General features: G+C 47.4%; 1 protein-coding gene across 2 annotated transcripts; it reads left to right on the top strand.

The window, feature by feature from the left end:
- On the top strand, positions 1–27,385 carry LOC115169494 (chromodomain-helicase-DNA-binding protein 8). 2 transcript variants are annotated; one of them, XM_029725160.1, is made up of 39 exons: positions 1–116; positions 816–1,098; positions 1,189–2,225; positions 2,378–2,647; positions 2,769–2,879; positions 3,004–3,503; positions 3,601–3,715; positions 3,961–4,182; positions 4,275–4,343; positions 4,466–4,521; positions 4,671–4,788; positions 4,932–5,015; positions 5,205–5,342; positions 5,472–5,593; positions 8,586–8,829; positions 9,010–9,186; positions 9,827–10,069; positions 10,186–10,345; positions 10,571–10,781; positions 15,503–15,698; positions 15,830–16,000; positions 16,115–16,408; positions 16,494–16,714; positions 16,884–17,086; positions 19,639–19,795; positions 19,874–19,963; positions 20,050–20,153; positions 20,279–20,402; positions 20,539–20,614; positions 20,702–21,033; positions 21,165–21,394; positions 21,542–22,210; positions 22,308–22,420; positions 22,827–23,054; positions 23,265–23,360; positions 24,092–24,235; positions 24,370–24,474; positions 24,580–24,684; positions 26,316–27,385. In XM_029725160.1, exons 3-39 carry the CDS (start codon positions 1,290–1,292, stop codon positions 26,658–26,660), a joined length of 7,779 nt encoding a protein of 2,592 aa, XP_029581020.1. In that variant the 5' UTR covers positions 1–116; positions 816–1,098; positions 1,189–1,289; the 3' UTR covers positions 26,661–27,385. The 2 variants fall into 2 exon arrangements, with proteins under 2 accessions (XP_029581020.1, XP_029581022.1); XM_029725162.1 differs by having other exon boundaries at positions 20,702–20,976.
- The last annotated feature ends 563 nt before the right edge of the window (positions 27,386–27,948 follow it).

Raw genomic sequence — 27,948 nt, forward strand, 5'->3', positions numbered from 1 at the left:
GGGGTACACTTTCAACGTTTTCGCTGGCAAGAACGTTAGTTCCTGCTCTTTCCTGGCCGTTTCCTGTAATCGTACAGTGTTGTGAGACGGAGAAAGCCATGTGTGTCGATGCAAAGGTAAATGTAGCACCCCGAAATGATAACTGAGAGAGTCGAGGCAGTGGATGGTTATTAGGCGGTATTTTTTTTAATGAATAACAGACGTAGTCCATCCCAAATGCCATTGCGGCCTTACCCGTGTCTGATCGTAGACAGGCTAGTATGGTTATTGTGGCACGTTGCTTTGGTTTGGTCCGGTTTGTTGATGAGATTGAAAGAGTGGATGGTATGCAGTAAATTATGAAGATGTTAGCTATTGACTGACATATTGCAGTAGTTATTTATATACCTTTTGATATAGATTTTAATCCCAAACCCGCCTTATGTGGGTTATGCAATGCCAATAGCCATTCAATGCTAACGTTATCTCTGTAACCGTTTTGCCGAGAACAACACAGTCAGAAACGTCTGACCATGTATAGACAGATGGGTTTCTCCCACTTGCCATTTAAACTATTCATTTCCATACAAATACTGCTTTTAAAATGGTCTATGATCATAATGAAGGCATGTTTGATTCAAGAAAAAACAGAAACCACAAGTGTTTGTTGTTATAGGTAGCTGGATGGCTAACTAGTTAACGAACTAGCTAGCTAACGTTACTAGCTAACTACCACATGACAATTCAGACCATTTCACCTCACCAAGAGAGCAGTTTTAGCTTGACCACTTTTTCCTGGTTAAGCTAAGTCTTTATCTTCTCCTTTTGTGCTTTAGGAAAGAGACATCAGCGAATGATCTTGCAGATGGGCATCCATATCCCATCATTACACAGAGCAGAGGAGAGAAATAGGCACTGAAAACAAGGAAGAGGAAAGGCGTGAGGAAGAAGTGGAGAAACAGGGGGACTCTCCTCTTCCCTGAGCATCTTTCTCTGGTATCTAGCTCGTTTTCCCCACCATCAACACCACCACTCCAATATCTGTCATTGGAGGATACACAGATGAAGACCAAGTCAATTCTCTGCACTGGACTGAAACTGCAAAATTAGTCAATTTTAGTAAGTGAATTATATGTTATTGATATGTATTCTCAGAATAATATTGATGATCATGGATTAATTTTAAAATATTTTTGGTTTTTCCAATAGTTTTTTTAAAGTGCACATTCTGGAAAGATTTACGGATTCCCTGTCTTTCTGACTGAGAGCAAGGCTGTTTTGTTCTCGATATCTTCTGTGGACTGGGCAACATGGCAGACCCCATCATGGACCTCTTTGATGACACGCCGCTGTTCAACCTGGATGCTCTGCCAGGCGATGCCTTCACCCAGGGTTCCTCAGACCCTGTGGAGGAGGCTCTGAAGCTGGCTCTGGGGCAGATTGAACCCCCCTATGAACCCACCCCAGCTCTCAGCATACCGGTGGCATCTCCAACCATCCCAGACCCAGTCCCTGCGCAGCAGCAGGCCCCAGTCCCATTCACCCTCCCTCAGACTGTTTCAATCGCGTCAACAGTACCTCAGACGACACTCTCTGTAGCCAGTAACACTAGTCGGGCTGCCACAGTGTTGCTGGGCCCACCTCTGACTGTCAATAGCTCTGCTGGCACCACGCAACAGATCACAACACAACAATTCACCACACAGCAGCTCGCACAGATCGCACAGCAGCTTACTCCTCAGCAGCTAGCTGCCATCACCCAGCAGGCCGGAGGGCAGGGAGGCTCCAAGATCGTCATCCTGAAGGGACCTGGGGGGCATGCACAGGTGCTGCAGACTGTTCCTGGGACAGGCTCCCAAGCGGGGAAGGTCACCTTTGCCAGGGTACTGTCTGGAACCCAACTTAGGCCTGGCATGCAGATACTGTCTGGAGGAACGGTCCTGAACCAAGCGTCTCCTGGGCAGGGACAGGTGAAGGTGGGAACTGGGATACAGAGGCTAGTTCAGTCGCCCAACGGACCCCTGAAGCAGGTGCAGTTGATCTCCATGCCCCAGGGCCAGGGCCAGACGCAAACTGTCCAGATGCAAATACCGCAGGCCCAGCTTGCCCAAGCGCAGCAAATCCAGCTACAGCCCCAGACACAGGTGCAGCTGCAGTCTACCATGCAAACGCAGGTTACCACCACTGCTACAGGCACCACTTCAGTCCGACCACAAGGGGTTACCCTCACTACAGTACCACAGCAGGTAAGACTGCCCTTTGACCTTACCATCAGAATGATCAAATGCTTTGTTTTGAGTAGTCAGGAATACAGTGACCTGATCTCCACCTCAGGTCTCAAGATTGTACATTTGTAATTTAATCAACATCTTCTAATTGATAATTGCTCTCACCTCAGGGTGAAGCTAAGAGGATCACCCTGGTGCTGCAGCAGCCCCATGGTGGCACGACCCAGGGGGGTGCTGTGACGGTGGGTGGGTCGGGTCAGCTGCAGCAGGGCCAGCAGCAGAGGCTGGTGTTGGGTAACCTCCCAGGGAAGCTGGTCCTCCAGGGGGGTCAGCTGGCTGCTCTCACCCAGGCCAGGGCAGGGCAGACGGGGGCGCAGCCTAAAGTACTTACCATCCAGCTGCAAGTGCAGCAGCAACCCAACCAACAGGGGGGACCCAAGGTAAGGAGGAATGGCCTGAATTAGTAATTACAAAAGGATCCTCACTCATTTAACTAATCAGAATTACAGACCTGTTCTATGAAGACTTTGATCTGTAACTTGAACTGTCTCTGTTTTGCAGTTTCAGCTGGTGTCTGGAGGGCAAGGTAGCAGCCCACAGGTGGTTCAGATCTCCCAGGGGCAAGGTGGACAGAGACTGGCCATGCCCCTCAAACTGCTGCTGCAACCACAGGTACACACACACACACACACACACACACACACACGTCTCAATATAGGTAGCCCTGAATTGCACATCTCTCTAGTCAGTGTTTTTCTTTTTTCCTTACTCTTAACTCGTCCATCTCTTTCCCCAGATGAGCTCCACCTCCACAGCAGGCGGTACCGTCTCCGTAGTGAAGGTCATCAACACCTCGGCTGCCGGCTCTGCCCCTTCCACCACCACCACCATGGCATCAACAGGGATACGGCTAGCCAAGGCCCAGGAGCCTGTACGGCGTGTGGAGACCCTGGGAAAGCAGGAGAAGGCCAACCGCATTGTGGCCGAGGCCATCGCCAGAGCAAAGGCCCGGGGAGAGAGGAACATTCCACGAGTCCTCAACCAGGACGAACTGCCTGCTGGACAGAAGGCTGCTGACAAAGGGGCTGCTGCGATGACCACTGGCACACCTGGAGCCAAGAAGAAGGGGGGAGGAGGCGGGAGTAAGAAGAAAAGCCCACCAGGGGCAGGGGGGAAGGGCATGGCTTGTGCTGAGAAGAAAGGCAAGGCCAAGGCGGCAGGTGGAGCTGCTGTAGGGACACCTGTAGGGGTGGCTGGAACCAGCGGCAGCAAAAGCAAAAGCAAGTCAAAGATCAAGTAAGTTTGTTAGGAGCAGTTCTGTCATTTTAATTTTGAGTGAAATATCTATTTTTCGAAACTAATCATCTTTCTCATCCTCTCTCTCTCGCCCCAGTACGATCACTCTAGTGGGGGGTAAGAAGAGGAAGAGGAATGCCTCCTCAGACCACTCGGATGGGGAGTTGAGCCCTTCCTCTCCCTCTAAGGCCCTGGAGGAGGACATGTTAGCGGTGAGACACATCCCTCCTACTGACACACCTACACACAACACAACCACTCCCCCCCCCACACACATGCATGACGCCACACTAAACTACAGTATAGTATGATCTCTTTTTCTATCACCGCTTTGTAAATGGCACTTCAATAAACCCACATCCCTGATTCGACATTTATGAACATAATACGTTCGGTGTTGTACTGGCTGTTTGTCTTAGACTTCCTGTCTGACTTGTTTGCATGTCATCCCCACCAGAAGAGGCGCTCTAACCGTCAGGTGAAGAGGAAGAAGTACACGGAGGACTTGGACATCAAAATCACCGACGACGAGGATGAGCCGGAGGAGGACGTGGACGTAACCACGACGGCGGCGGTGGCGTCCATTACCGGAGGGGCAGCGGGGCAGCTGATGGGAGAGCAGCTCAAACAGGAGCTGCAGTTGGACGGGGACGGCCTTTCCAGCATGCAGTTCTTTGTGGTGAGTGGGAGATCTAATCAAGTTTGGGCTGTTCTGTTTTGTTTATCACATGCAAATGACAGCTGTATAACACACGTGTATATGTATCACAGGAAAACCCCAACGAGGAAGATGCAGCAATTGTAGACAAAGTCTTGTCCATGAGGCTAACTAAAAAGGAGGTCAGTGTGCTTACTGTGCTCTTTATTTCTTCTTTTAATTGTTAGTGTTTATCGACTTTGCTGATTTTAAGAAGTTGCAAATCGTTATGTATCATCTTTGTTCCCCTCTTCATATTTTAAAGGTGTCTCCAGGACATTATATAAATGCTGAGGAATTCTTTGTCAAATATAAGAACTAGTAAGTGTCACTCTCTTTCCTTATGTTCATTACACTTTGGTGTGCTAATCCCTGATTACGGTCTATTGACTAAAATACTGGTGTGAGATCCATTAAATTGTTTGGCGTATCCATAACTAACCCCTAAACCCTCCTTTTCCCTCTCCCAGCTCCTACATGCACTGTGAGTGGGCCACTCTGGAGCAGCTGGAGAGAGACAAGAGGATCCATCAGAAGCTGAAGAGATTCAAGATCAAACACGCACAAATGAGACTCCTCTTACAGGAGGTAAGGGAATGCTGTGGCCTCTTTCGCAGAAAGGTGGTAGCCCTCCGACTGACAAGTAGATGGGAATGTGTGTAAAGATGAACTACAGGGATCATAGTCGGTGTCTATTTTGTGTCTTCTCCTTTCTGTGCCCCTGTCCCCAGGAGGAGGAGGCCTTCAACCCAGACTATGTGGAGGTGGACCGTATCCTGGATGAATCCAACAGTGTGGACAAGGACAATGGAGAGGTGAGAGAAGTCCATACCATGCCTCTGAAATCTGATGAGGATGCAGCATTCCTGCCTGACTAAATTCTGATTTCTAAAGGACAAATCTTGATATCTGTTCTTGTAAACCATGAATTTAAACCACGAATTGATCTCATTATGAAAATTCAGTCTCAGGATTATTTCTCAAAGTGTGTTGTGTCTCCTCAGCCGGTGGTGTATTACTTGGTGAAGTGGTGCTCTCTGCCCTATGAAGACGCCACCTGGGAGCTGAGGGAGGACGTGGATGAGGACAAGGTGGAGGAGTTTAGGAAGATCCAGGACCGCCAACCTCAGCTCAAAAGAACGGTGAGTGTCAGATGCTGTGTGTGTGGGTATTCACTGGTTGCGTGTGTTCGCCACGTTCCATGTGAGTGCCACTGCTCTAGTCTCCTATGTCATCATTCCTCAGTCTAAACCATTCACTCCTCTCGTTAGCCCCGACCCCAAGCGGCTGCGTGGAAGAAGCTGGAGGAATTCACAGAGTACAAGAGTGGGAACGTACTTCGAGAATACCAGCTAGAGGGAGTCAACTGGCTGCTCTTCAACTGGTACAACAGGTACTGACATTTCTTTGTGCTTTTGAATGCATTTCATATCCCATTATTTACATGCATACAGTACCAGTCAAAAGTTCGGACACCTACTTATTCCAGAGATTTTCTATATTTTTACTATTTTCTACGTTGTAGAAAAATAACACGTGGAATCATGTAGTAACCAAAAAAGTGTTATTTTGTATTTGAGATTCTTCAAAATAGCCACCCTTTGCCTTGATGACAGCTTTGCACACTCTTGGCATTCTCTCAACCAGCTTCATGAGGTAGTCACCTGGAATGCATTTCAATTAACAGGTGTGCCTTGTTAAAAGTTAATTTGTGGAATTTCTTCCTTAATATGTTTGAGCCAATCAGTTGTGCTGTGACCAGGTAGGGGGGTATACAGAAGATATCCCTATTTGGTATAAGACCAAGTCCGTATTATGGCAAGAACAGCTCAAATAAGCAAAGAGAAATGACAGTCCATCATTACGTTAAGACATGTAGGTCAGTCAATGCGGAAAATTTCAAGAACTTTGAACGTTTCTTCAAGTGCAGTCGCAAAAACCATCTAGCACTATGATGAAACTGGCTCTTATGAGAACCACCACAGGAATGGAAGACCCAGAGTTACCTCTGCTGCAGAGGATAAGTTCATTAGTTACCAGCCTCGGAAATTGCAGCCCAAATAAGTGCAAGTAACAGACACATCAACTGTTCAGAAAAGACTGCGTGAATCAGGCCTTCATGGTCGAATTGCTGCAAAGAAACCACTACTAAAGGACACCAACAAGAAGAAGAGACTTACTTGGGCCAAGAAACACGAGCAATGGACATTAGACTGGTGGAAATGTTTCCAAAATTTGTCCAAATTTGAGATTTTTGGTTCCACCTGCCGTGTCTTTGTGAGATGCAGAGTAGGTGAACGGATGATCTCTGCATGTGTGGTTCCCACCGTATTTAGAATTCAAGGCACATTTAACCAGCATGGCTACCACAGCATTCTGCAGCGATACGCCATCCCATCTGGTTTGCGCTTAGTGGGACTATCATTTGTTTTTCAACAGGACAATGACCCAACACACCTCCAGGCTGTGTAAGGGCTATGTGACCAAGGAGAGTGATGGAGTGCTGCATCAGATGACCTGTCCTCCACAATCACCCAATCTCAACCCAATTTGGGATGAGTTGGACCGCAGTGAAGGAAATGCAACCAACAATTGCTCAGCATATGTGGGAACTCCTTCAAGACTGTTGAGAGAATGCCAAGAGTGTGTAAAGCTGTCATCAAGGCAAAGGGTGACTACTTTGAAGATTATCAAATCTCAACTGTATTTTGATGTAATGTTTTCTTGGTTATTACATGATTCCATATGTGTTATTTCACAGTTTTAATATTCTACAATGTAAAAATTAAAAAAACCCTTGAATGAGTAGGTGTCCAAACTTTTGACTGGTCTGTCTACTCAGCAAAAAAAGAAGCATCCTTTTTCAGAACCCTGTCTTTCAAAGATAATTAGTAAAAATCCAAATAACTTCACAGATCTTAATTGTAAAGGGTTTAAACACTGTTTCCCATGCTTGTTCAATGAACCATAAACAATTAATGAACATGCACCTCTGGAACAGTCGTTTTTAAGACACTAACAGCTTAGACGGTAGGCAATTAAGGTCACAGTTATGAAAACTTAGGACACTAAAGAGGCCTTTCTACTGACTCTGAAAAACACCAAAAGAAAGATGCCCAGGGTCCCTGCTCATCTGCGTGAACGTGCCTTAGGCATGCTGCAAGGAGGCATGAGGACTGCAGATGTGGCCAGGGCAATAAATTGCAATGTCCGTACTGTGAGACGCCTAAGACAGTGCTACAGGGAGATAGGACAGACAGCTGATCGTCCTCGCAGTGGCAGACCACGTACCGATCCTGTGCAGGTGTTGTTACACATCTGAACATCACAGCTGTGGGACAGGTACAGGCTGGCAACATCAACTGCCCGAGTTACACCAGGAACGCACAATCCCTCATCAGTGCTCAGACTGTCCGCAATAGGCTGAGAGAGGCTGGACTGAGGGCTTGTAGGCCTGTTGTAAGGCAGATCCTCACCAGACATCACCGGCAACAACGTCGCCTATGGGCACAAACCCGATGTCGCTGGACCAGACAGGACTAGCAAAAAGTGCTCTTTACCGACGAGTCATGGTTTTGTCTCACCAGGGGTAATGGTCGGATTCGCGTTTATCGTCAAAGGAATGAGCGTTACACCGAGGCCTGTACTCTGGAGCGGGATCGATTTGGAGGTGGAGGGTCTGTCATGATCTGGGGCAGTGTGTCACAGCATCATCGGACTGAGCTTGTTGTCATTGCAGGCAATCTCAATGCTGTGTGTTACAGGGAAGACATCCTCCTCCTTCATGTGGTACCCTTCCTGCAGGCTCATTCTGACATGACACTCCAGCATGACAATGCCATACTGCTCGTTCTGTGCGTCATTTCCTGCAAGACAGCAATGTCAGTGTTCTGCCATGGCCAGCGAAGAGCCCGGATCTCAATCCCATTGAGCACGTCTGGGACCTGTTGAATCGGAGGGTGAGGGCTAGGGCTATTTTCCCCCAGAAATGTCCGGGAACTTGCAGGTGCCTTGGTGGAAGAGTGGGGTAACATCTCACAGCAAGAACTGGTGTAGTCCATGAGGAGGAGATGCACTGCAGTACTTAGTATCTGGTGTGGCCACCAGCTGCATTGACTGTTACTTTTGATTTTGACCCCCCCCCCCCCACTTTGTTTAGGGACACAGTATTCCATTACTGTTAGTCACATGTCTGTGGAACTTGTTCAGTTGTTGAATCTTATATTCATACAAATATTTACACATTAAGTTTGCTGAAAATAAATGCAGTTGACAGAGGATGTTTCTTTTTTTTGTGTGTGAGGATTTTTTTTTTTTGTGTGTGTGTGTGTGTGTGTGTGCGCGCATGCATTGCCAATGTATTGACACATCTTCTTGCCCTACAGGCAGAACTGTATCCTGGCCGATGAGATGGGTCTAGGGAAGACCATCCAGTCCATCTCTCTGCTGTCTGAGGTGTTTGGTGCCGGGGTCCAGGGCCCCTTCCTGGTCATCGCCCCCCTCTCCACCATCACCAACTGGGAGAGGGAGTTCGCCACCTGGACCGACATGAATGCCATCGTCTACCACGGCAGCCTGGCCAGCAGGCAGATGATCCAGCAGTACGAGATGTACTGCAAGGACGACAAGGTGTGTGTCTGTCTTGCATTCTGTTTGTGGAACAGAAGAACGGATTACAGTGGTTGAGTACTAGTGTTCTGCAGTAGGACCTGTTGGAAGACATTGATTCTCTCGTGTTCAGATTATACGATTCTTGATACATCGTCATCTAGCTTCTCTAACTAGTGTTGTATTACATTTTCTCTGTAGGACCATCTGATCCCAGGGGCATATAAATTTGATGCCCTGATCACGACGTTTGAGATGATTCTGTCCGACTGCCCTGAGCTGAGGGAGATCTCCTGGCGCTGTGTGATCATTGACGAAGCCCACCGCCTCAAGAACCGCAACTGCAAGCTGCTGGACAGCCTCAAGATGCTGGACCTGGTGAGTAATCATGGGATAGACTAAGGGCTAGATTCTATCAGATCCATGCTAGCCGAAATCCGCGTAGCGGTTGTTTTGGCGTGTCGTAGGTGGAACTGCATCAGATCTGTCAAATCCACAAGCAGCACCTTGCGTTACCTTATTGCGAACGCTGCTATTGGATGCAACCAAACCACCCCCGACTTAATATCCGACAAATCCGGTGCAGAAGTTAATGCAGCCGCGTAACACGTTCAAACACTCAAATGTGTGATGTTCTATTACCTACTACACCTCGATTAGACTGATAGGCTATAAATCCCCCCCATCCAAATCAACATGAAAACGTGTGAGCTTGTTGTTATTTCCGCCATCGATAGAAAGTGTCGACTATCGGCGTATTAAACTTTTAACGCAGTAGGGATAATAAGGAAGGGAGTGATTGGTGACACACGAGCAGCCGCTTACCGATTTGTCAGCTCATACCGCAGTTGCACCAAGGGACAGGGACAGGGTGACAGATGTATTACTTGTGATTTGACAACGTTGGTCTTTTTTGTCAAGGAAGCGACAGAATAACTCCCTTTCCTGTTTTGCACCTCACCCCTTCTTCCTTCTCTCTCCTCCTCCCCACTCTGTTCCTGTCCTCCCTGGTTCTCAGGAGCATAAGGTGCTTCTGACAGGCACTCCCCTCCAGAACACAGTGGAGGAGCTCTTCAGTCTGCTGCACTTTCTTGAGCCAGCTCAGTTCTCCTCAGAGTCCGAGTTTTTACGTGACTTTGGAGACCTCAAAACAGAGGAGCAGGTCCAGAAGCTCCAAGCTATTCTAAAGCCAATGATGCTGCGCAGACTCAAAGAGGATGTGGAGAAGAACTTGGCGCCAAAACAGGAGACCATCATTGAGGTAAGATTTTATGTATAATATTGCACCCTATAACCAAGGTGATCTTGTATATGAGCATGATGTTATTTTTTGTAATGGACCATAACCATCAAGCTCAATACAACCTATCTACACAGGTGGAGCTGACAGATGTGCAGAAGAAGTACTACCGGGCCATCCTAGAGAGGAACTTTAGTTTCCTCAGCATGGGGGCAACCAGCAACAGCAACGTCCCCAATCTGCTCAACACCATGATGGAGCTACGCAAGTGCTGCAACCACCCCTACCTCATCACAGGTACCTCACACCAACACTACACTACACGTCAATACCCTTCCTCCTCCAAGAACACAACCCCAATAGCGTCTCCTCTTAATGCAGCTAGCCTGCTATCACCTGAGACTTACCACAGGTTCTGTTGAACTAACATCAGTACAACCCATCATGGAAAACTCCTGTCTTCATACCTTTCCCAGGATGTTATGCCATGTTATAATAACCCCCGTCCTCTATTCTGTCCAGGGGCGGAGGAGTCTATTGTGGCAGAGCTGAGGGAGGTGTACGACCCCATGGTCCCAGACTTCCACCTGCAGGCCCTGGTGAGATCCGCAGGCAAGCTGGTCCTGCTGGACAAACTGCTGCCTCGCCTGAAGGCCGGGGGACACAAGGTGCTCATCTTCTCCCAGATGGTGCGCTGCCTGGACATCCTGGAGGACTACCTCATCAACAAGAGGTATGAAGGTCTAGATTGACTGCCTCATCAACAAGAGGTATAGTCGGGTTAGCTGACAACGTCAAGAAAACGATGCCAGCAATTCAATGGGACAGATATCTTTGTGTTGTGATTCTGGCTAGCCAGATAGCTAGCAACAATGACAAGGAGCTGCAATGTTGTGAATCATAAGTGGCTCGTTTTAGCTAGTTTTTAGGTTGTTCTTGATACCATGTCTTGTTTTGACTGATGTTTATGCTAATAGGGCTAGAATTCACTAGCTAGCTAACCAACTGTAATGATGCGTTTGAGACAAATATGCAAATGTATTTCATATCAAATTGTATTCATCACATGCGCTGAATACAACACGTGTAGACATTTACATTTTAGTAATTTAGCAGACGCTTTTAGTTAGTGCATTCATCTTAAGATACCTAGGTGTCACAACTGAAATGCTTACTTATGAGGCCTTAAACAACAATGCAGTTTAAAAATAATAATTTAAGTAAAACGTGCTAAATAAACGAAAGGAAAAATGGTAACACATAACGAGGCTATATACAAGGGGTACTGGTACAGAGTCAATATGCAGGGCACGGAGTACACAATGTAATATGTACATGTAGGTAGGGGTAAAGTGATAATAAACAGAGTAGCAGCAGTGTGTGTGAAGGATTGTGTGTGAGTGTACATCGAGTCAGTGCAAAATAATAAAATACAAGTAGTCCGGGTAGTCATTTAATTAACTGTTCAGCAGTCATGGCTTGGGGGTGGAAGCTGTTTAGGAGCCTTTTGGTTCCAGACTTGGCGCTCCGGTACCACTTGTCATGCGGTAGCAGAGAGAACAGTATGACTTGGGTGGCTGGAGTCTTTGATTTTTAGGGTCTTCCTCTGACACCGCCTGGTATAGAGGTCCTGGATGGATGGAAGGAAGCTTGGCCCCAGTGATGTACTGGGCCGTACGCACTACCCTCTAGCGCCTTGCGGTCAGATGCCGAGCAGTTGACATATCAGGCTGTGACACAACCAGTCAGGATGCTCTCGATTGTGCAGCTGTAGAACTTTTTGAGGAAATGAGGTCCCATGCTAAATCTTTTCAGCCGCCTGAGGGGGAAGAAGCGTTGTCGTGCCCTCTTCACAACTGTGTTGGTGTGTTTGGACCCTGAAAGGTTATTAGTGATGTGAATTCCAACGAACTTGAAGCTCTCGACCCGCTCCACTGCCACAGCCCCGTTGATGTGAATGGGGGGTGTGCTCAGCCCTCATTTTCCTCTAGTCCACGATCCGTTCCTTTGTCTTGCTCACATTGAGGGAGAGGTTATTGTCCTGGCACCACACGGCCAGGTCTCTAACCTCTCCCCTATAGACTGTCTCATCATCGTTGGTGATCAGGCTTACCACAGTCTTGTCGTCAACAAACTTAAGGATGGTGTTGGAGTCGTGCGTGGCCACGCAGTCATGGGTGTACAGGAGGGGACTAAGCACGCATCCCTGAGGGGACCGGTGTTGAGGGTCAGTGTGACTGATGTGGTGTTGTCTACCCTCCACCTGGGGGTGGCCTGTCAGGAAGTCCAGGATCCAGTTGCAGAGGGAGGTGTTCAGTCCCAGGGTCCTAAACTTAGTGATGAGTTAGGAGGGCGCAATGGTGTTGAACACTGAGCTGTAGTCAATGAACAGCATTCTCATGTAGGTGTTCCTTTTTCTCTAGGTGGGAAAGGGCAGTGTGGTGTGCAATAGAGATTGCGTCATCTGTAGATCTGTTGGGGCGGTATGCGATTTGGAGTGGGTCTAGGGTATCTGGGATGATGGTGTTGATGTGAGCCATGACTAGCCTTCCATGGCTACACGTGCATACTACATGGGATATCCATTTAGCCAGGTTACCTTGGTGTTCTTGGGAACGGGGACTATGGTTGTCTGTAGGGTTGAGCGATATCTGGAATGACGCATCGTCCCATCGACCTGTCCAAACATTGTCGATGTACTATTGTATCGTCTTTATTTATCCAGGGCAGGGGGGAGCACGTCGTTCCATTGCCTAGCAACACATTAAACAACCTGTAATGCAGCCTGTCATACACAAACCACAAAAAGAAACACTTTTTTAACAGTCTAATCATTTGACTACGACGTGGAAATCATTTTACCAATAGTGTGTTTTGTGTGCAAATAAATAAATAAATATACTGACAAAAATATAAATTCAACATGTAAAGTGTTTCCTGAGCTGAAATAAAATACCTTTAAAAAAAAATCCATATGCACAAAAAGCTTATTTCTCTTATGCCAAGATAATCCATCCATCTGCCAGGTGAGGCATATCAAGAATTTGATTAAACAGCATGATCATTACACAGTGTACCTTGTGCTGGGGACAATGAAAGACCACTCAAATGTGCAGATTTGTCACATAACACAATTCCACAGATGCCTCAAGTTTTGAGAGAGCATGCAATTGGCCTTCTGACTGCAGGAATGTCCACCAGAGCTGTTTCCAGAGAATTTAATGTTAATATCTCTACCATAAGCCGCCTCCAACGTTGTTAGAATTTGGCAGCACGTCCAACCAGCCTCACAACCGCAGACCACAATCGCAGACCTCACAACCGCAGACCGCAGCTTCTAAACCTGAGAGATCATCTGAGACGAGCCACCCGGACAGCTGATGAAACTGAGTAGTATTTCTGTCTGTAGTAAAGCCCTTTTGTGGGGAAAAACGTATTCCGATAGGCCCAGCCAAACTCCCCAGAGGGTGGGACTGGCTCCCAAGTGGGTGGGCTTATGGCTACGCCCCTGCCTAGTCATGTGAAATCCATAGATTAGGGCCTAGCGAATTTGTTTTTGTTCAGTATAAATAAATATAAGCCAATTTATATGGTGATATGAGGCACCGATAACTTTGAATGGTGATTTGGAACCAAATGTTGTAGGCCTTCAGTGTGATACAAGACCCTTTCAATGGTGATTTTACTGGGCAGTCTTCTTGGGAGAGTTAAGCTAACAGTCACACGCAACACTAGGCCAGCGCAGAGCTCACATCCTACCTACCTTAAGATGTAATCGGAGATGATGACCCACTGGCATGGTGGAGAGGGAACGAGGGTCGCTTTCCGCACTTGGCCAACGTCGCCCTCAAATACCTCTGCAGCTGTGCAAAAGACGTTCTGTCTGTACGTGTTTTCAGTAGGCCTACAGCAGGCAATGTTGTTACATTAGGTAGGTTCATATATAATGAAAAATAGTCCACATTTGGTTTTTCATCGCACTTTTTATTTGTTTAATTTTCAAAGCCTGTATTCACTGTTGCGTCTTATTCGAAATAAATGTAGTCTAGGCTAGAATATTCTGTGGTGTTCCTTACATTTATTTGCACAAATTTATTTGGTTAATTTCGTCTTGTTTATTTTTGTATTTTTTAGCCTATCCAAATGTGGGTTCTATTTATTTATTTATTTATATTAGGCGAAATTTTTTTGCTCCCGCTTATCAAAAGTGCTGCGGTGGGAGCTTATGTTATGCCCGTTGTGCAATTCAAGGATATGAATAAACACTTCCACAATAATATAAATGTCTGTTTAGAAGTTAAACTTGTACAAGTAACGTTTACTGAAAATGTTATTGACTGTAGCCTAGTGACTATATTATGGTCTGTTTGGTTTACAGGGATTTTGTGGCAGCACACTTTGTTTTTCCTAAAACTTTGGTTAGGTGGAGGCCAGAAACTTAAAGGTTTGTTTAAACTTCCCCATTCAATTATTCTATCTCGCAATTGTTGGTTCTCTTTATTATAATATCATGATTTTATTTAGGCTATTCACAAACACATTTTTAAGAGAACTCTGTTACTGGCCTCCTGGATTCATTTGAAAGTTGATCATGAAAGATTTGCTTAGGCAAATAGGTAGGTCATTTGGCATGACACCTGGCTGTGAGCTGCACTGTTGTGAGCTTCTCGACTCCGGCGGTGCAAGTCATGTTCAAATAGGTTATATCGTCTATGTATACATTTTTTTTTTTTTTAACTATTGTCTGTCACATCATTGTTGCCATCAACGATGTCTGTCAAACATTGTTGATTTACTACTATATTGTCCAACCCTTGTGGTCTGCTTGAAACATGTAGGTATTACAGAATGGGTCAGGGAGAGGTTGAAAACTTGCCAGCTGGTCAGCGCATGCTCTGAGTAGGCATCCTGTTTATCCATCTGGCCCTGCAGACATGAATGTTAACCTGTTTTTTTTTAAAGGTCTTACTCATATCGGCTACGGAGAGTGGGATCAAAGTCGTCCGCTACAGCTGGTGCTCTTATACATGGTTCAGTGTTGCTTCCCATGAAGTGAGCATAGACGGCATTTAGCTCATCTGGTAGGCTCACGTCACTGGGCAGCATGTGGCTGTGTTTCCCTTTGTAATCCGTGATAGTTTGCAAGCCCTGGCACATCCGACGAGCCTCCGAGCCGGTGTAGTAGGATTCGATCTTAGTCCTGTATTTATGTTTTCAATAAACATTGGAGATGTAAACTATTTTTCATGTTGTCAACAATCTAAGCCAACCCTGTCTGTTTTTCCCCATAGTTGTGCATGTTGGTTTTGTTGCTTAACAACCAACCCGTCTATGGAGCTGTAGATAGACTACCTCATCAAAAAGAGAGATGGGCATGTTGATTTAAAAACTCGATTTTGTTGTGAAGAGTAATCTAGATGAGTAAGGAGTTGCCTTTATCATTGTTCTGCCCAGATACCTGTACGAGCGTATCGATGGCAGAGTGAGAGGGAACCTGCGTCAGGCAGCCATTGATCGCTTCAGCAAACCAGACTCGGACCGTTTCGTCTTCCTGTTGTGTACCCGGGCTGGAGGCCTGGGCATCAACCTGACTGCTGCTGACACCTGCGTCATCTTTGACTCAGACTGGAACCCTCAGAATGATCTGCAGGTAATGTCTGACCTTTGACCTCCAGGCTCCCTCTTTTGTCTGGGTTCTTCTAATGTTTCATCCTAAGTCCCTTACCGCGCTGTACAAATAGCATCTGATTTGATTGTACGAACCCTGCCTTCTCCCAACAGGCTCAGGCGCGGTGTCACCGTATCGGCCAGTCCAAGGCGGTGAAGGTGTACCGTCTGATCACCAGGAACTCCTATGAGAGGGAGATGTTGGACAAGGCCAGCCTCAAACTGGGTCTGGACCGGGCTGTACTGCAGAGCATGAGCGGCAACAAGGAGAGCAACGTCAACGGAGTAAGGAGGCCCAAAATATTGTTATTTACTTACGTACAATATTATTTTTAAGCCTGCGGTTTGTTTGGATGCCAACCATCTTGGTTAATATCTCTTCTTCCAACCGCTTCTCAGCAAATCCAGCAGTTCTCTAAGAAGGAGATCGAGGACCTCCTGAGGAAGGGGGCGTACGCTGCCATCATGGACGAGGAGGACGAGGGCTCCAAGTTCTGCGAGGAGGACATTGACCAGATCCTCCAGAGGAGAGCCACCACCATCACCATCGAGAGCGAGGGCAAGGGCTCCACCTTCTCCAAGGCCAGCTTCGTGGCCACCGAAAACAGGACCGACATCGCCCTGGACGACCCCGAGTTCTGGCAGAAGTGGGCCAAGAGGGCAGACATAGACTTTGATTCCATGAATAGGAAGGTAATGTGAACGTCTCCATTCTGTGTGCACTACCTTTCTCAATGTGTTTTGTGAAAAGCTCATTTTTCTCCCATCTTCCCTGTAGAACACTCTGGTGATTGACACACCCAGAGTGAGGAAGCAGACCCGTCAGTTCGCTACCCTGAGGGGCGAGGGCGGGGAGATCTCTGACCCCGACAGTGACGACGAGTACCCACCCGCCAATTCCCGGCAGTCCCGGTCCTCAAGGCGCTCCGAGCGCCACGCCGGAAATGGCTACGGCCGCACCGACTGCTTCCGTGTGGAGAAACACCTTCTTGTTTACGGGTAGGTGGACCTGACTAGGGACTGGAGGTTGTTTTTTTTTTTTCTGGACAGGTGTACTTACAATACACATGTGAGAGTAAAGTTATGACTGTATTTTCTACCAAAGCAAGCTCCACGCTATTGTGCCGAGGTCTCCGTTCTCACTCTGCCACCTCCTGTGCTTGTCCAGGTGGGGGCGCTGGCGGGACATCCTGTCTCATGCACGCTGTAAGCGGCGGCTCGGGGAGCGTGACGTGGAGACCATCTGCAGGGTCATCCTTGTCTTCTGCCTGCTGCATTACCGTGGTGACGAGAACATCAAGAGTTTCATCTGGGAGCTCATCACCCCCCCAGAGAACGGCCGGGAACCACACACACTCCTCAACCACTCTGGTATGTACGACTGCTATAGAACCACACACACTCCTCAACCACTCTGGTATGTACGACTGCTATAGAACCACACACACACTCCTCAACCGCTCTGGTATGTAGGACTGCTATAGAACCACACACACACTCCTCAACCGCTCTGGTATGTACGACTGCTATAGAACCACACACACACTCCTCAACCACTCTGGTGTGTAGGACTGCTATAGAACCACACACACACTCCTCAACCACTCTGGTGTGTAGGACTGCTATAGAACCACACACTCACTCCTCAACCACTCTGGTATATAGGACTGCTATAGAACCACACACACACTCCTCAACCACTCTGGTATGTAGGACTGCTATAGAACCACACACTCACTCCTCAACCACTCTGGTATGTAGGACTGCTATAGAACCACACACTCACTCCTCAACCACTCTGGTATGTAGGACTGCTATAGAACCACACACTCACTCCTCAACCACTCTGGTATGTAGGACTGCTATAGAACCACACACTCACTCCTCAACCACTCTGGTATGTAGGACTGCTATAGAACCACACACTCACTCCTCAACCACTCTGGTATGTAGGACTGCTATAGAACCACACACTCACTCCTCAACCACTCTGGTATGTAGGACTGCTATAGAACCACACACTCACTCCTCAACCACTCTGGTATGTAGGACTGCTATAGAACCACACACTCACTCCTCAACCACTCTGGTATGTAGGACTGCTATAGAACCACACACTCACTCCTCAACCACTCTGGTATGTAGGACTGCTATAGAACCACACACTCACTCCTCAACCACTCTGGTATGTAGGACTGCTATAGAACCACACTCTCACTCCTCAACCACTCTGGTATGTAGGACTGCTATAGAACCACACACTCACTCCTCAACCACTCTGGTATGTAGGACTGCTATAGAACCACACACTCACTCCTCAACCACTCTGGTATGTAGGACTGCTATAGAACCACACTCACACTCCTCAACCACTCTGGTATGTAGGACTGCTATAGAACCACACTCACACTCCTCAACCACTCTGGTATGTAGGACTGCTATAGAACCACACACTCACTCCTCAACCACTCTGGTATGTAGGACTGCTATAGAACCACACACTCACTCCTCAACCACTCTGGTATGTAGGACTGCTATAGAACCACACACTCACTCCTCAACCACTCTGGTATGTAGGACTGCTATAGAACCACACACTCACTCCTCAACCACTCTGGTATGTAGGACTGCTATAGAACCACACACGCACTCCTCAACCACTCTGGTATGTAGGACTGCTATAGAACCACACACTCACTCCTCAACCACTCTGGTATGTAGGACTGCTATAGAACCACACACTCACTCCTCAACCACTCTGGTATGTAGGACTGCTATAGAACCACACTCACACTCCTCAACCACTCTGGTATGTAGGACTGCTATAGAACCACACACTCACTCCTCAACCACTCTGGTATGTAGGACTGCTATAGAACCACACACTCACTCCTCAACCACTCTGGTATGTAGGACTGCTATAGAACCACACACTCACTCCTCAACCACTCTGGTATGTAGGACTGCTATAGAACCACACACTCACTCCTCAACCACTCTGGTATGTAGGACTGCTATAGAACCACACACTCACTCCTCAACCACTCTGGTATGTAGGACTGCTATAGAACCACACTCACACTCCTCAACCACTCTGGTATGTAGGACTGCTATAGAACCACACACTCACTCCTCAACCACTCTGGTATGTAGGACTGCTATAGAACCACACACTCACTCCTCAACCACTCTGGTATGTAGGACTGCTATAGAACCACACACTCACTCCTCAACCACTCTGGTATGTAGGACTGCTATAGAACCACACTCACACTCCTCAACCACTCTGGTATGTAGGACTGCTATAGAACCACACACTCACTCCTCAACCACTCTGGTAGGTAGGACTGCTATAGAACCACACACTCACTCCTCAACCACTCTGGTATGTAGGACTGCTATAGAACCACACTCACACTCCTCAACCACTCTGGTATGTAGGACTGCTATAGAACCACACACTCACTCCTCAACCACTCTGGTATGTAGGACTGCTATAGAACCACACTCACACTCCTCAACCACTCTGGTATGTAGGACTGCTATAGAACCACACTCACACTCCTCAACCACTCTGGTATGTAGGACTGCTATAGAACCACACTCACACTCCTCAACCACTCTGGTATGTAGGACTGCTATAGAACCACACACTCACTCCTCAACCACTCTGGTATGTAGGACTGCTATAGAATCACACTCACACTCCTCAACCACTCTGGTATGTAGGACTGCTATAGAACCACACACACTCCTCAACCACTCCGAATGTGTCTTACAACCTCCATCCACCCATTTGTCTAAACGTTTCTTGCTCTGTTTTGGTTAACTGTTTACATGTTTGTGTTGATGTATTTTCTCTGTCTTTAGCATTGCTTTCCAGGGTTGTGAGGTCAATGTGTCAATGTGTTTCTATGTCCTAGGTCTGTCCATCCCTGTTCCTCGGGGCAGGAAGGGGAAGAGGGTGAAGGCCCAGAGCTCCTTTGACGTTCAGAAGGTGGAGTGGATCCGCAAGTACAACCCCGACTCCCTGCTTCTGGACGACAGCTACCGCAAACATCTCAAGCACCAGTGCAACAAGTCTGTGTGTTTTCACCCTAGAGACTACTGAAGTGTTTTTGCACAGTATCAGAGCATTAACCCTATCCTTGTCTTTAGGGTGTTGCTGAGAGTGCGTATGCTGTACTACCTGAGACAGGAAGTCATTGGAGAGCATGCCGATTCTGTGCTGAGAGGAGCCGATGCCAGGTATCACCCTATTAAAACTACTCATTACTTGCTACATGCATATCTACACACACACACACATACTGAAGCTGTCTGTGTCCTCGTAGGGATATTGACATCTGGATGCCTGAGATGGAGCAGCAGGAGGTGCCATCAGGCTGGTGGGATACAGAGGCAGACCGCTCCCTCCTCGTCGGTGTCTTCAAACACGGTCTGCGTTTTGAATGTCAAAGTCTTTAAGCGTTTTGTTTACTTGTCAAGAATACCTTGTGTTTATCAGTAGGGACGTGGTGTTGAGTGAGTGTGTTTGTAGTAACTCCAGTCTGTTGCCTCCAGGGTATGAGATGTACACCACCATGCGCGCCGACGACTGTCTCTGTTTCCTGGAGAGAGCTGGTCGCCCTGACGACCAGGCCATTGATGCGGAGCAGCACTCTGCAGACGCAGAGCTGGGAGACGGGTGAGCTACACTGGCTAACCTTATTAGCGCTTCGCTAAACAACCCGCTGACTTTATATCACTAAACTCATAAGAGCTGGCCTCACCCACATTTAACTTGACAAATTGGTGGCTGTAACTTTGTTTTTGCCCCCCAGAGGAGACGATGACAAGTATTCTGAAGACCCAGAGTTCAAGCCTGCGTCAAGGCACACCAAAGACCTGTTCGAGGAGGTGAGAATTTGTACTTAATATTCTTCATTGATTGAATTTTGGTTAGAGAATATTGTTATTATATTCATGATAATCCCTCTCCCCCAGGCTGACTCCATGAACATGGGTGACGATATCTGTGTCGATGACAAGCCGGGGCCTGTTAAAACCAAGGGACCGCCTTCTGGCCTGTCAGGAGCCTGTGAGTGGCCGACCAGCTCGTCACTTACCGCGCGGCTCCGGCGTCTGATCACTGCATACCAGCGCAGCTACAAGAGAGAACAGCTGAAGGTGGAGGCAGCGGAGAAGGGCGACCGCAAGCGCAGGAGGTGTGAGCAGGCCAGTAAGCTGAAGGAGATTGCACGCCAGGAACGCCAACAGAGGTACCAACTACTACCCTCAGCTATTAACTCTGCAAGCATATGTGTCCTGAATCTGAGGTACAGTTGTTGTTTGTTTAATGTGTCTGTATGCTGTAACCTTACACTTATCTGGTATAAGACTCGGCGTGAGTTTTAAGTGTTCCGATATTTTAACCATCTGTCTTGTGTGTCTTAACTTTCTCTCCTAGGTGGACCCGTAGAGAGGAGTGTGATTTCTACCGTGTGGTATCCACGTTCGGTGTCGAGCGGATAAAGGAGCCACACGCCCAAGAGGGGGAGGATGCTAAACTGGAATGGGCCCGCTTCCGGACCTTCGCCCGTCTGGACAAGAAGACGGACGAGAGTCTGAGTCGCTACTTCCGCTGCTTCATGGCCATGTGCCGGAGGGTGTGCAACCTGCGGCCCGCCCGCGGAGAAGGTCAGAACCGCGTCAAACAGTATTATTAAATACAGGATATTGAGAAGTGTAAATCCCTTGACGCGGTCAAATATAATAGAGTACGGTGTTGGATATGTGGGTTGATCTGGAGCGACACCGATTCCCTAACCCTCTCTCCCTCCCCAGACCCGTCAGAGTTGGGGCAGTCTATGGCCCCCATCACCGAGGAGCGGGCCTCTCGCACCCTGTACCGCATCAGTCTGCTGCGCCGTCTTCGTGAGCGTGTCCTGCCCCACCCCTCCATGGAGGAGAGCCTACTGCTGGCCCCACTCAGCTCTGAGCTTCCCGTCTGGTGGAGCACTCCGGCCCACGACCGGGAACTCATGCTGGGCGCCGCCCTCCACGGCGTCAGCCGCACCGAGCTTTCAGTCTTCTCCGACCCGCAGTTCTCCTTCAGCCAAGCCCGCCACGACTACCTCGAGATCCAGCAGAACCAGCCCGCCCCTGCCACTCCCCTCCGCCAACCACAGGCAGAGGAGGGCTCCGCCGTCAAGGAGGAGGAGGGACTGAACGGGGAGTCCGTCCTCCTTGGAGCTTCTGAGGCTCTCGGCCACTCAGATACACAGACCACACCCCTCTCTCGCCCTGATGGGACGGGACAGGCCCGGACCGGCTTGGGCTGGAAGAAGAGCAGGGGGAGGGGCCCGAGAAGCGGAGGAAGGAAAGGCGGAAGAAGTGGAGGAGAAGGAGGGACGTCTGATTTGGATTCAGACTCTGACTCAGGCTCGTCTACCTCCTCCCGGCGATCAGAAAGCTCTGACGACAGTGGGGACAGCGATGCAGAGAGGGAGAGAGGTGAGTAATGGTTAAGAGGAATCTAGAAGAGTGTGAGGATTGAGTTAAGACAACACGGGTAGAACACACTTTTTGTCATTTTCTTTTCTGTTTTCAGCTGCTCTGAAGATGGAGGAAGACGGAGAGAACAGCTTGCTCTCAATGACTCCATCTCAAGATGGCGCGCCACCGGAGTCCCTCACTGACCCCTTCAGGGTTGACTGGCCCAAGGTATGTAGGGGACGTGTACTGTCTGCAATTATAGAGCGGTGGTTCCCAACCAGGGGTACTAGGACCCCTGGGAATACTTGGCCTTTCCACAGGGGGTACGTGAGAAGATTCATAAGACCATAGGCTTACTGGTGAAATGTACATGAAGGGGTTCTCCGGGCAGAGCAGAATTCAGTTGGAGGTACAGTAACCATAAAAGGTTCGAAACCACTGCTATAGAGTATGGATGGGTCCAGATTCAGTATGTGGATGATGTTCTGGTTCAACAAACAGTATTGTGTTTGTGTAAAAGCTTACACATTAGTACTTCAAATACAGTAATAACGGGACGTTGAATAATAAACTGTACAGTAAAAGGTTTGGTGTTTGTTGTGTTGGTGGAGTGATTGACTGGTTGCTCCCTCAGGACCGTGTGTTGATAAACCGGCTGGACAGCCTCTGTACACTGGTGCTGTCTGGGCAGTGGCCAACAGGGCGACGCTACGCTTCTGACGCCCAGCTCAACCCAGGCTCTGACGACCTAGGGGCGGGGGATGAGCTCAGCTTTGCACGGCTCATGCGGAAAGGCAACAGCACCCCCGGTGGAGAAGGTGCAGATGGAGAGGAATCGGAGTTCACGGTCAAACTCCTCAAGGTGAGATGAGAGGAACACCGAAAAGAGGGGTCGACTCAATTCTGGTCCTGGGCTTTTGTCCTAGCCCAGTAATAACAGCTGATTCAGTTTTTTAAGCCATTGAAGTACATTGGGTTAAAGCATGGGTGACTGAGGTATAGATGGGATGACTAAATTTGTTGTCTACCCTCTTTCTCCATCCCCCTTTCTTTTACTATCCAACTCTCTTAGGAGGAGGGGCTGAAGCTGACCTTCTCTAAGCATGCCTTGATGTCCAACGGGTCAGGGGGAGAGGGGAGCGGGCGCAGGAAGCGTAGGGACCAAGAAGTACGCATATAGACTGAGTATACAAAACATTAGGAACACCTTCCTAATATTGAGCTGCTCTTTCCCTTCCCCCCCCCCGCCTTCAGAACAGCCTCAATTCGTCAGGGCATGGACTCTACAAGGTGTTGAAAGTGTTCCACAGGAATGCTGGCCCATGTTGACTCCAATGCTTCCCACAGTTGTGTTAAGTTGTCTGGATGTCCTTTGGGTGGTGGACCATTTGGGTGGTGGACCATACACACGGGAAACTATTGAGCGTGGAAAAACTCAACAGCGTTGCAGTATTTGACCAAAAACTGGTGCGCCTGGCACCTAATACCATACCCCGTTTAAAGGCACTTAAATATTTTGTCTTGCCCATTCACCCTCTGAATGGCACACATGCACATTCCATGTCTCAAGGCTTTAAAAGTCCTTCTTTAACCTGTCTCCTCCCCTTCATCTACACTGATTTGAAATGTATTTAACAAGTGACATCAATAAGGGATCATCGCGTTCACCTGGATTCACCTGGTCAGTCTGTCATGGAAAGAGCAGGTGTTCTTAATGTTTTGTATACTCAGTGTATACAATACTTGTCCACATTGTCATGGAGTCAGTGGTTAAGACTGCTCATAATACACAGATACTTGTCTGAGAACAGTAGACGACAATAACTAACAAACTACATACTCAAATGTTCATTCAATGTCTGCATTCGTCAAACCTCGCTCACTCTCACTTCCCCCTAGTTGTCAGATCCAGACGGAGCGGTCCCGGTGGTCGATGCCATGACGGGCACAGTGCTGAGTGGGGAGCGGGCCCCTCGACGCAGGGACTTGCCCAACTGGCTGAAGGAGAACCCAGAATATGAGGTGGAGGGAGACATGCTGGAGGTACATTTTATCTAGAAGACTATGGCTGGGGTTCAAACGAGACTCTGGACAAAAGTAGTGCCCTGTGAAAAATGCAGAATAATTTGGGATTTTCCACTGCGGCTGTAGTGACTCTGTCTTCTGCGAACCCCTAGCTCCTTGTGAACAGGAGCAAGAGGAAGAAGAAGAGGACGGAGAAGGCAGCAGCGCTGTCGGGCAGTGAGAAGATTAACATCATTGATATGAGGACAGGAAAGAAGGTGAGAAATGGCAAAGGATGAGTGCATGGGGTTCCTCTCTCAAATAAATATTCATTTGTGGATGCTGATTGCCCGAGTTAATTTTTATTAAATTTTTTTGCTCAGGTTGGGGCTGCACATGGACCTATGCTGCAGGATCTGAGGGAGTTTCTGGAGGAGAATCCTGACTGTGCAGTTGCACCAGAATGGGCTGAGACTGTCCGGTGCTCTGTGAGTACCCTTTATTAACTTATTGAATGAAAGGCAGGGGGATAGGTTCTATTTCAGGTAGTAAAATATTTTTATTCAATTGAAGTCGGAAGTTTACATACACATAGGTTGGAGTCATTAAAACTTGTTTTACAACCACTCCACAATTTTCTTGTTAACAAACTATAGTTTTGGCAAGTCTGTTAGAACATCTACTTTGTGCATGACGCAAGTTATTTTTCCAACAATTGTTAACAGACAGATTATTTCACTAATAACTCACTATCATAATTCCAATGTGTCAGAAGTTGACATACACTAAGTTGACTGTGCCTTTAAACAGCTTGGAAAATTCCAGAAAATGTTGTCATGGCTTTAGAAGCATCTGATAGGCTAATTTACGTCATTTGAGTCAATTGGAGGTGTACCTGTGGATGTATTTCAAGGCTTACCTTCAAACTCGGTGCCTCTTTGCTTGACATCATGGGAAAATCAAAAGAAATCCGGTACCACGTTCGTCTGTACAAACAATAGAATGCAAGTCTAAACACAGCGCAGCCGTCATAGCGCTCAGGAAGGAGACGCGTTCTGTCTCCTAGAGATGAATGTACTTTGGTGCAAAAACTGCAAATCAATCCCAGAACAGCAGCAAAGGACCTTGTGAAGATGCTGGAGGAAACCGGTACAAAAGTATCAATATCCAAAAACGAGTCCTATATCGACATAACCTGAAAGGCCGCTCAGCAAGGAAGAAGCCACTGCTCCAAAACCGCCATAAAAAAGCCAGACTACGGTTTGCAACTGCACATGGGGACAAAGATTGTACTTTTTGGAGAAATGTCCTCTGGTCTGATGAAACAAAAATAGAACTGTTTGGCCACAATGACAATCGTTATGTTTGGAGGAAAAAGGGGGATGCTTGCAAGCCGAAGAACACCATCCCAACCGTGAAGCACAGGGGTGGCAGCATCATGTTGTGGGGGGTGCTTTGCTGCAGGAGGGACTGGTGCACTTCACAAAATAGATGGCATCATGAGGTAGGAAAATGATGTGGATATATTGAAGCAACATCTCAAGACATCAATCAGGAAGTTAAAGCTTGGTCGCAAATGGGTCTTCCAAATGGACAATGGCCCCAAGCATACTTCCAAAGTTGTGGCAAAATGGCTTAAGGACAACAAAATAAAGGTATTGTAGTGACCATCACAAAGCCCTGACCTCAATCCTATAGACAATTTTGGCAGAACTGAAAAAAAACGTGTGCGAGCAAGGAGGCCTACAAACCTGACTCAGTTACACCAGCTCTGTCAGGAGGAATGGGCCAAAATTCACCCAACTTATTGTGGAAGGCTACCCAAAACGTTTGACCCAAGTTAAACAATTTTAAAGGCAATGCTACCAAATACTAATTGAGTGTATGTAAACTTCTGACCCACTGGGAATGTGATGAAAGAAATAAAAGCTGAAATAATTATATCAACTATTATTCTGACATTTCACATTCTTAAAATAAAGTGGTGATCCAAACTGACCTAAGACAGACAATTTTTACAAGGATTAAATGTCAGGAATTGTGAAACTGAGTTTAAATGTATTTGGCTAAGGTGTATGTAAACTTCCGACTTCAACTGTAGTTCATCTTCTTCTTCCAGGGCTTTCTGCCAGACAGCCTCTTCCACCGGCTACTCTCCGCACACTCTGTCATTCCCAAGAGAGACCGTCACCACCACCACCACCACGCTCCCCAGCCTGACCCGATGGAGGACCCACTCCTGGGCGGAGGTGAAGAAGAGACCCTGGTCTCAGACGGGGCCTACATGATGGAGGACGAAGACTTGGAGGATTCTTCTTTCCTGACTCAAGCCTTTGATGTTAAGATGGAAGGCGGCGACAGCTTGTCCCGAGGCGGATACGAGAGTTCTGACAGGGAGGCCCTTTTGGACGACGTCATCATGGCGCAGAAGGACTCGGACTCTTCCTCCAGCTCAGAGGATTGACCAAGCACGTCTTGTCTAATGTAGTCCCCGAAAAATCATGTTATTTTTTTTTCCTATTCATTTTATTTTTTATCATGATCTATATTGAATTATGGATTAATTTGTTATTTTTACTCATTTGTTTTATGTAGATTTTTGGAAAGGAGCAGGTTTGTACCCAACTCTTTCCATTCATGATATTCCTCCTCCCTTCATGACCATCCACTTGGCAGCCTGAACCCCAACAAAGTGACTCCGTGCCCAACTCTGTTTCTCATGCCACTGCTCTCCTTCTCCCTCAACCACCCCTCAAACCCATCCCATTCCCAGCCTCATCTTTAAGGGGAGCCCTGCTGTATTAGGAGCCTTTTTATCCAAGAACCTCCAAGCTGGTCCTCCAGTTTAACTGGACGAGAGGACACACTTGTACTGAGCAGACCAGAACTTTGCTCCCATGATGCCTGAGTCTGATGTCATAGGACCTTTCTGCGCCCTGTTGAGTCAGTGAACTAGAAGGGGTCCAATATGTGGATGTACATTTTTCTGAAAGGATGTGATAACTGTAAGAGAGGGGGGGGGGGATACCGGTATATTAGTTAATGATCCAGTGCTAGGAAGATGGGTGTATTGTACAATGTAGAGCTGGTCAGTTGTGTGCTATGGTGCGACGATGACCGCAATGAGTTATTATTATTGTTTTATGACCTGATTGTATCTGTGATATGAATTACAGTGAAAGCAGCTGAGTTCTCTGGTCCTTGTGTATTTTCTTGACCGCATGTGTTTGAGTTTTTTTCCTGCCTTTTACACTTACAGTACCAGTCAAGTTTGGACACACCTACTCATTCCAGGGTTTTTCTTTATATTTACTATTTTCTACATTGTAGAATAATAGTGACGGCATCAAACTATGAAACGACATATGGAACCGTGTAGTAAACAAATCCAAATATATTTGCAATTCTTCAAAGTAGCCACTCTTTGCCTTGACAGCTTTGCACACGCTTGGCATTCTCTCAACCAGCTTCATGAGGTAGTCACCTGGAATGCATTTCAATTAACAGGTGTGCCTTGTTAAGAAGATGGTCCTATTTGGTAAAAGACCAAGTCCATATAATGGCAAGAATAGCTCAAATAAGCAAAGAGAAATGACAGTTCATCATTACTTTAAGACATGGCAAGGTCAGTCAATGTGGAAAATTTCAAGAACTTTCAAAGTTTCATCAAGTGCAGTCGCCAAAAACCATCAAGCGCTATGATGAAACGGTGCTCTCCTAAGGACCGCCACAGGAAAGGAAGACCCAGAGTT

This window comes from Salmo trutta, chromosome 31 (genome assembly GCF_901001165.1).
Source record: "Salmo trutta chromosome 31, fSalTru1.1, whole genome shotgun sequence".
Lineage (NCBI taxonomy): Eukaryota > Metazoa > Chordata > Actinopteri > Salmoniformes > Salmonidae > Salmo > Salmo trutta.

Bases quoted from the DNA above. Each gene is read 5' to 3' on its own strand.
- LOC115169494 (XM_029725160.1), top strand. From the start codon at position 1,290: ATGGCAGACCCCATCATGGACCTCTTTGATGACACGCCGCTGTTCAAC. The intron at 10,070-10,185 runs GTAAGATTTTAT...CTATCTACACAG, and splicing joins AACAGGAGACCATCATTGAG to GTGGAGCTGACAGATGTGCA. The intron at 24,475-24,579 runs GTGAGAAATGGC...TTTTTTGCTCAG, and splicing joins ATATGAGGACAGGAAAGAAG to GTTGGGGCTGCACATGGACC.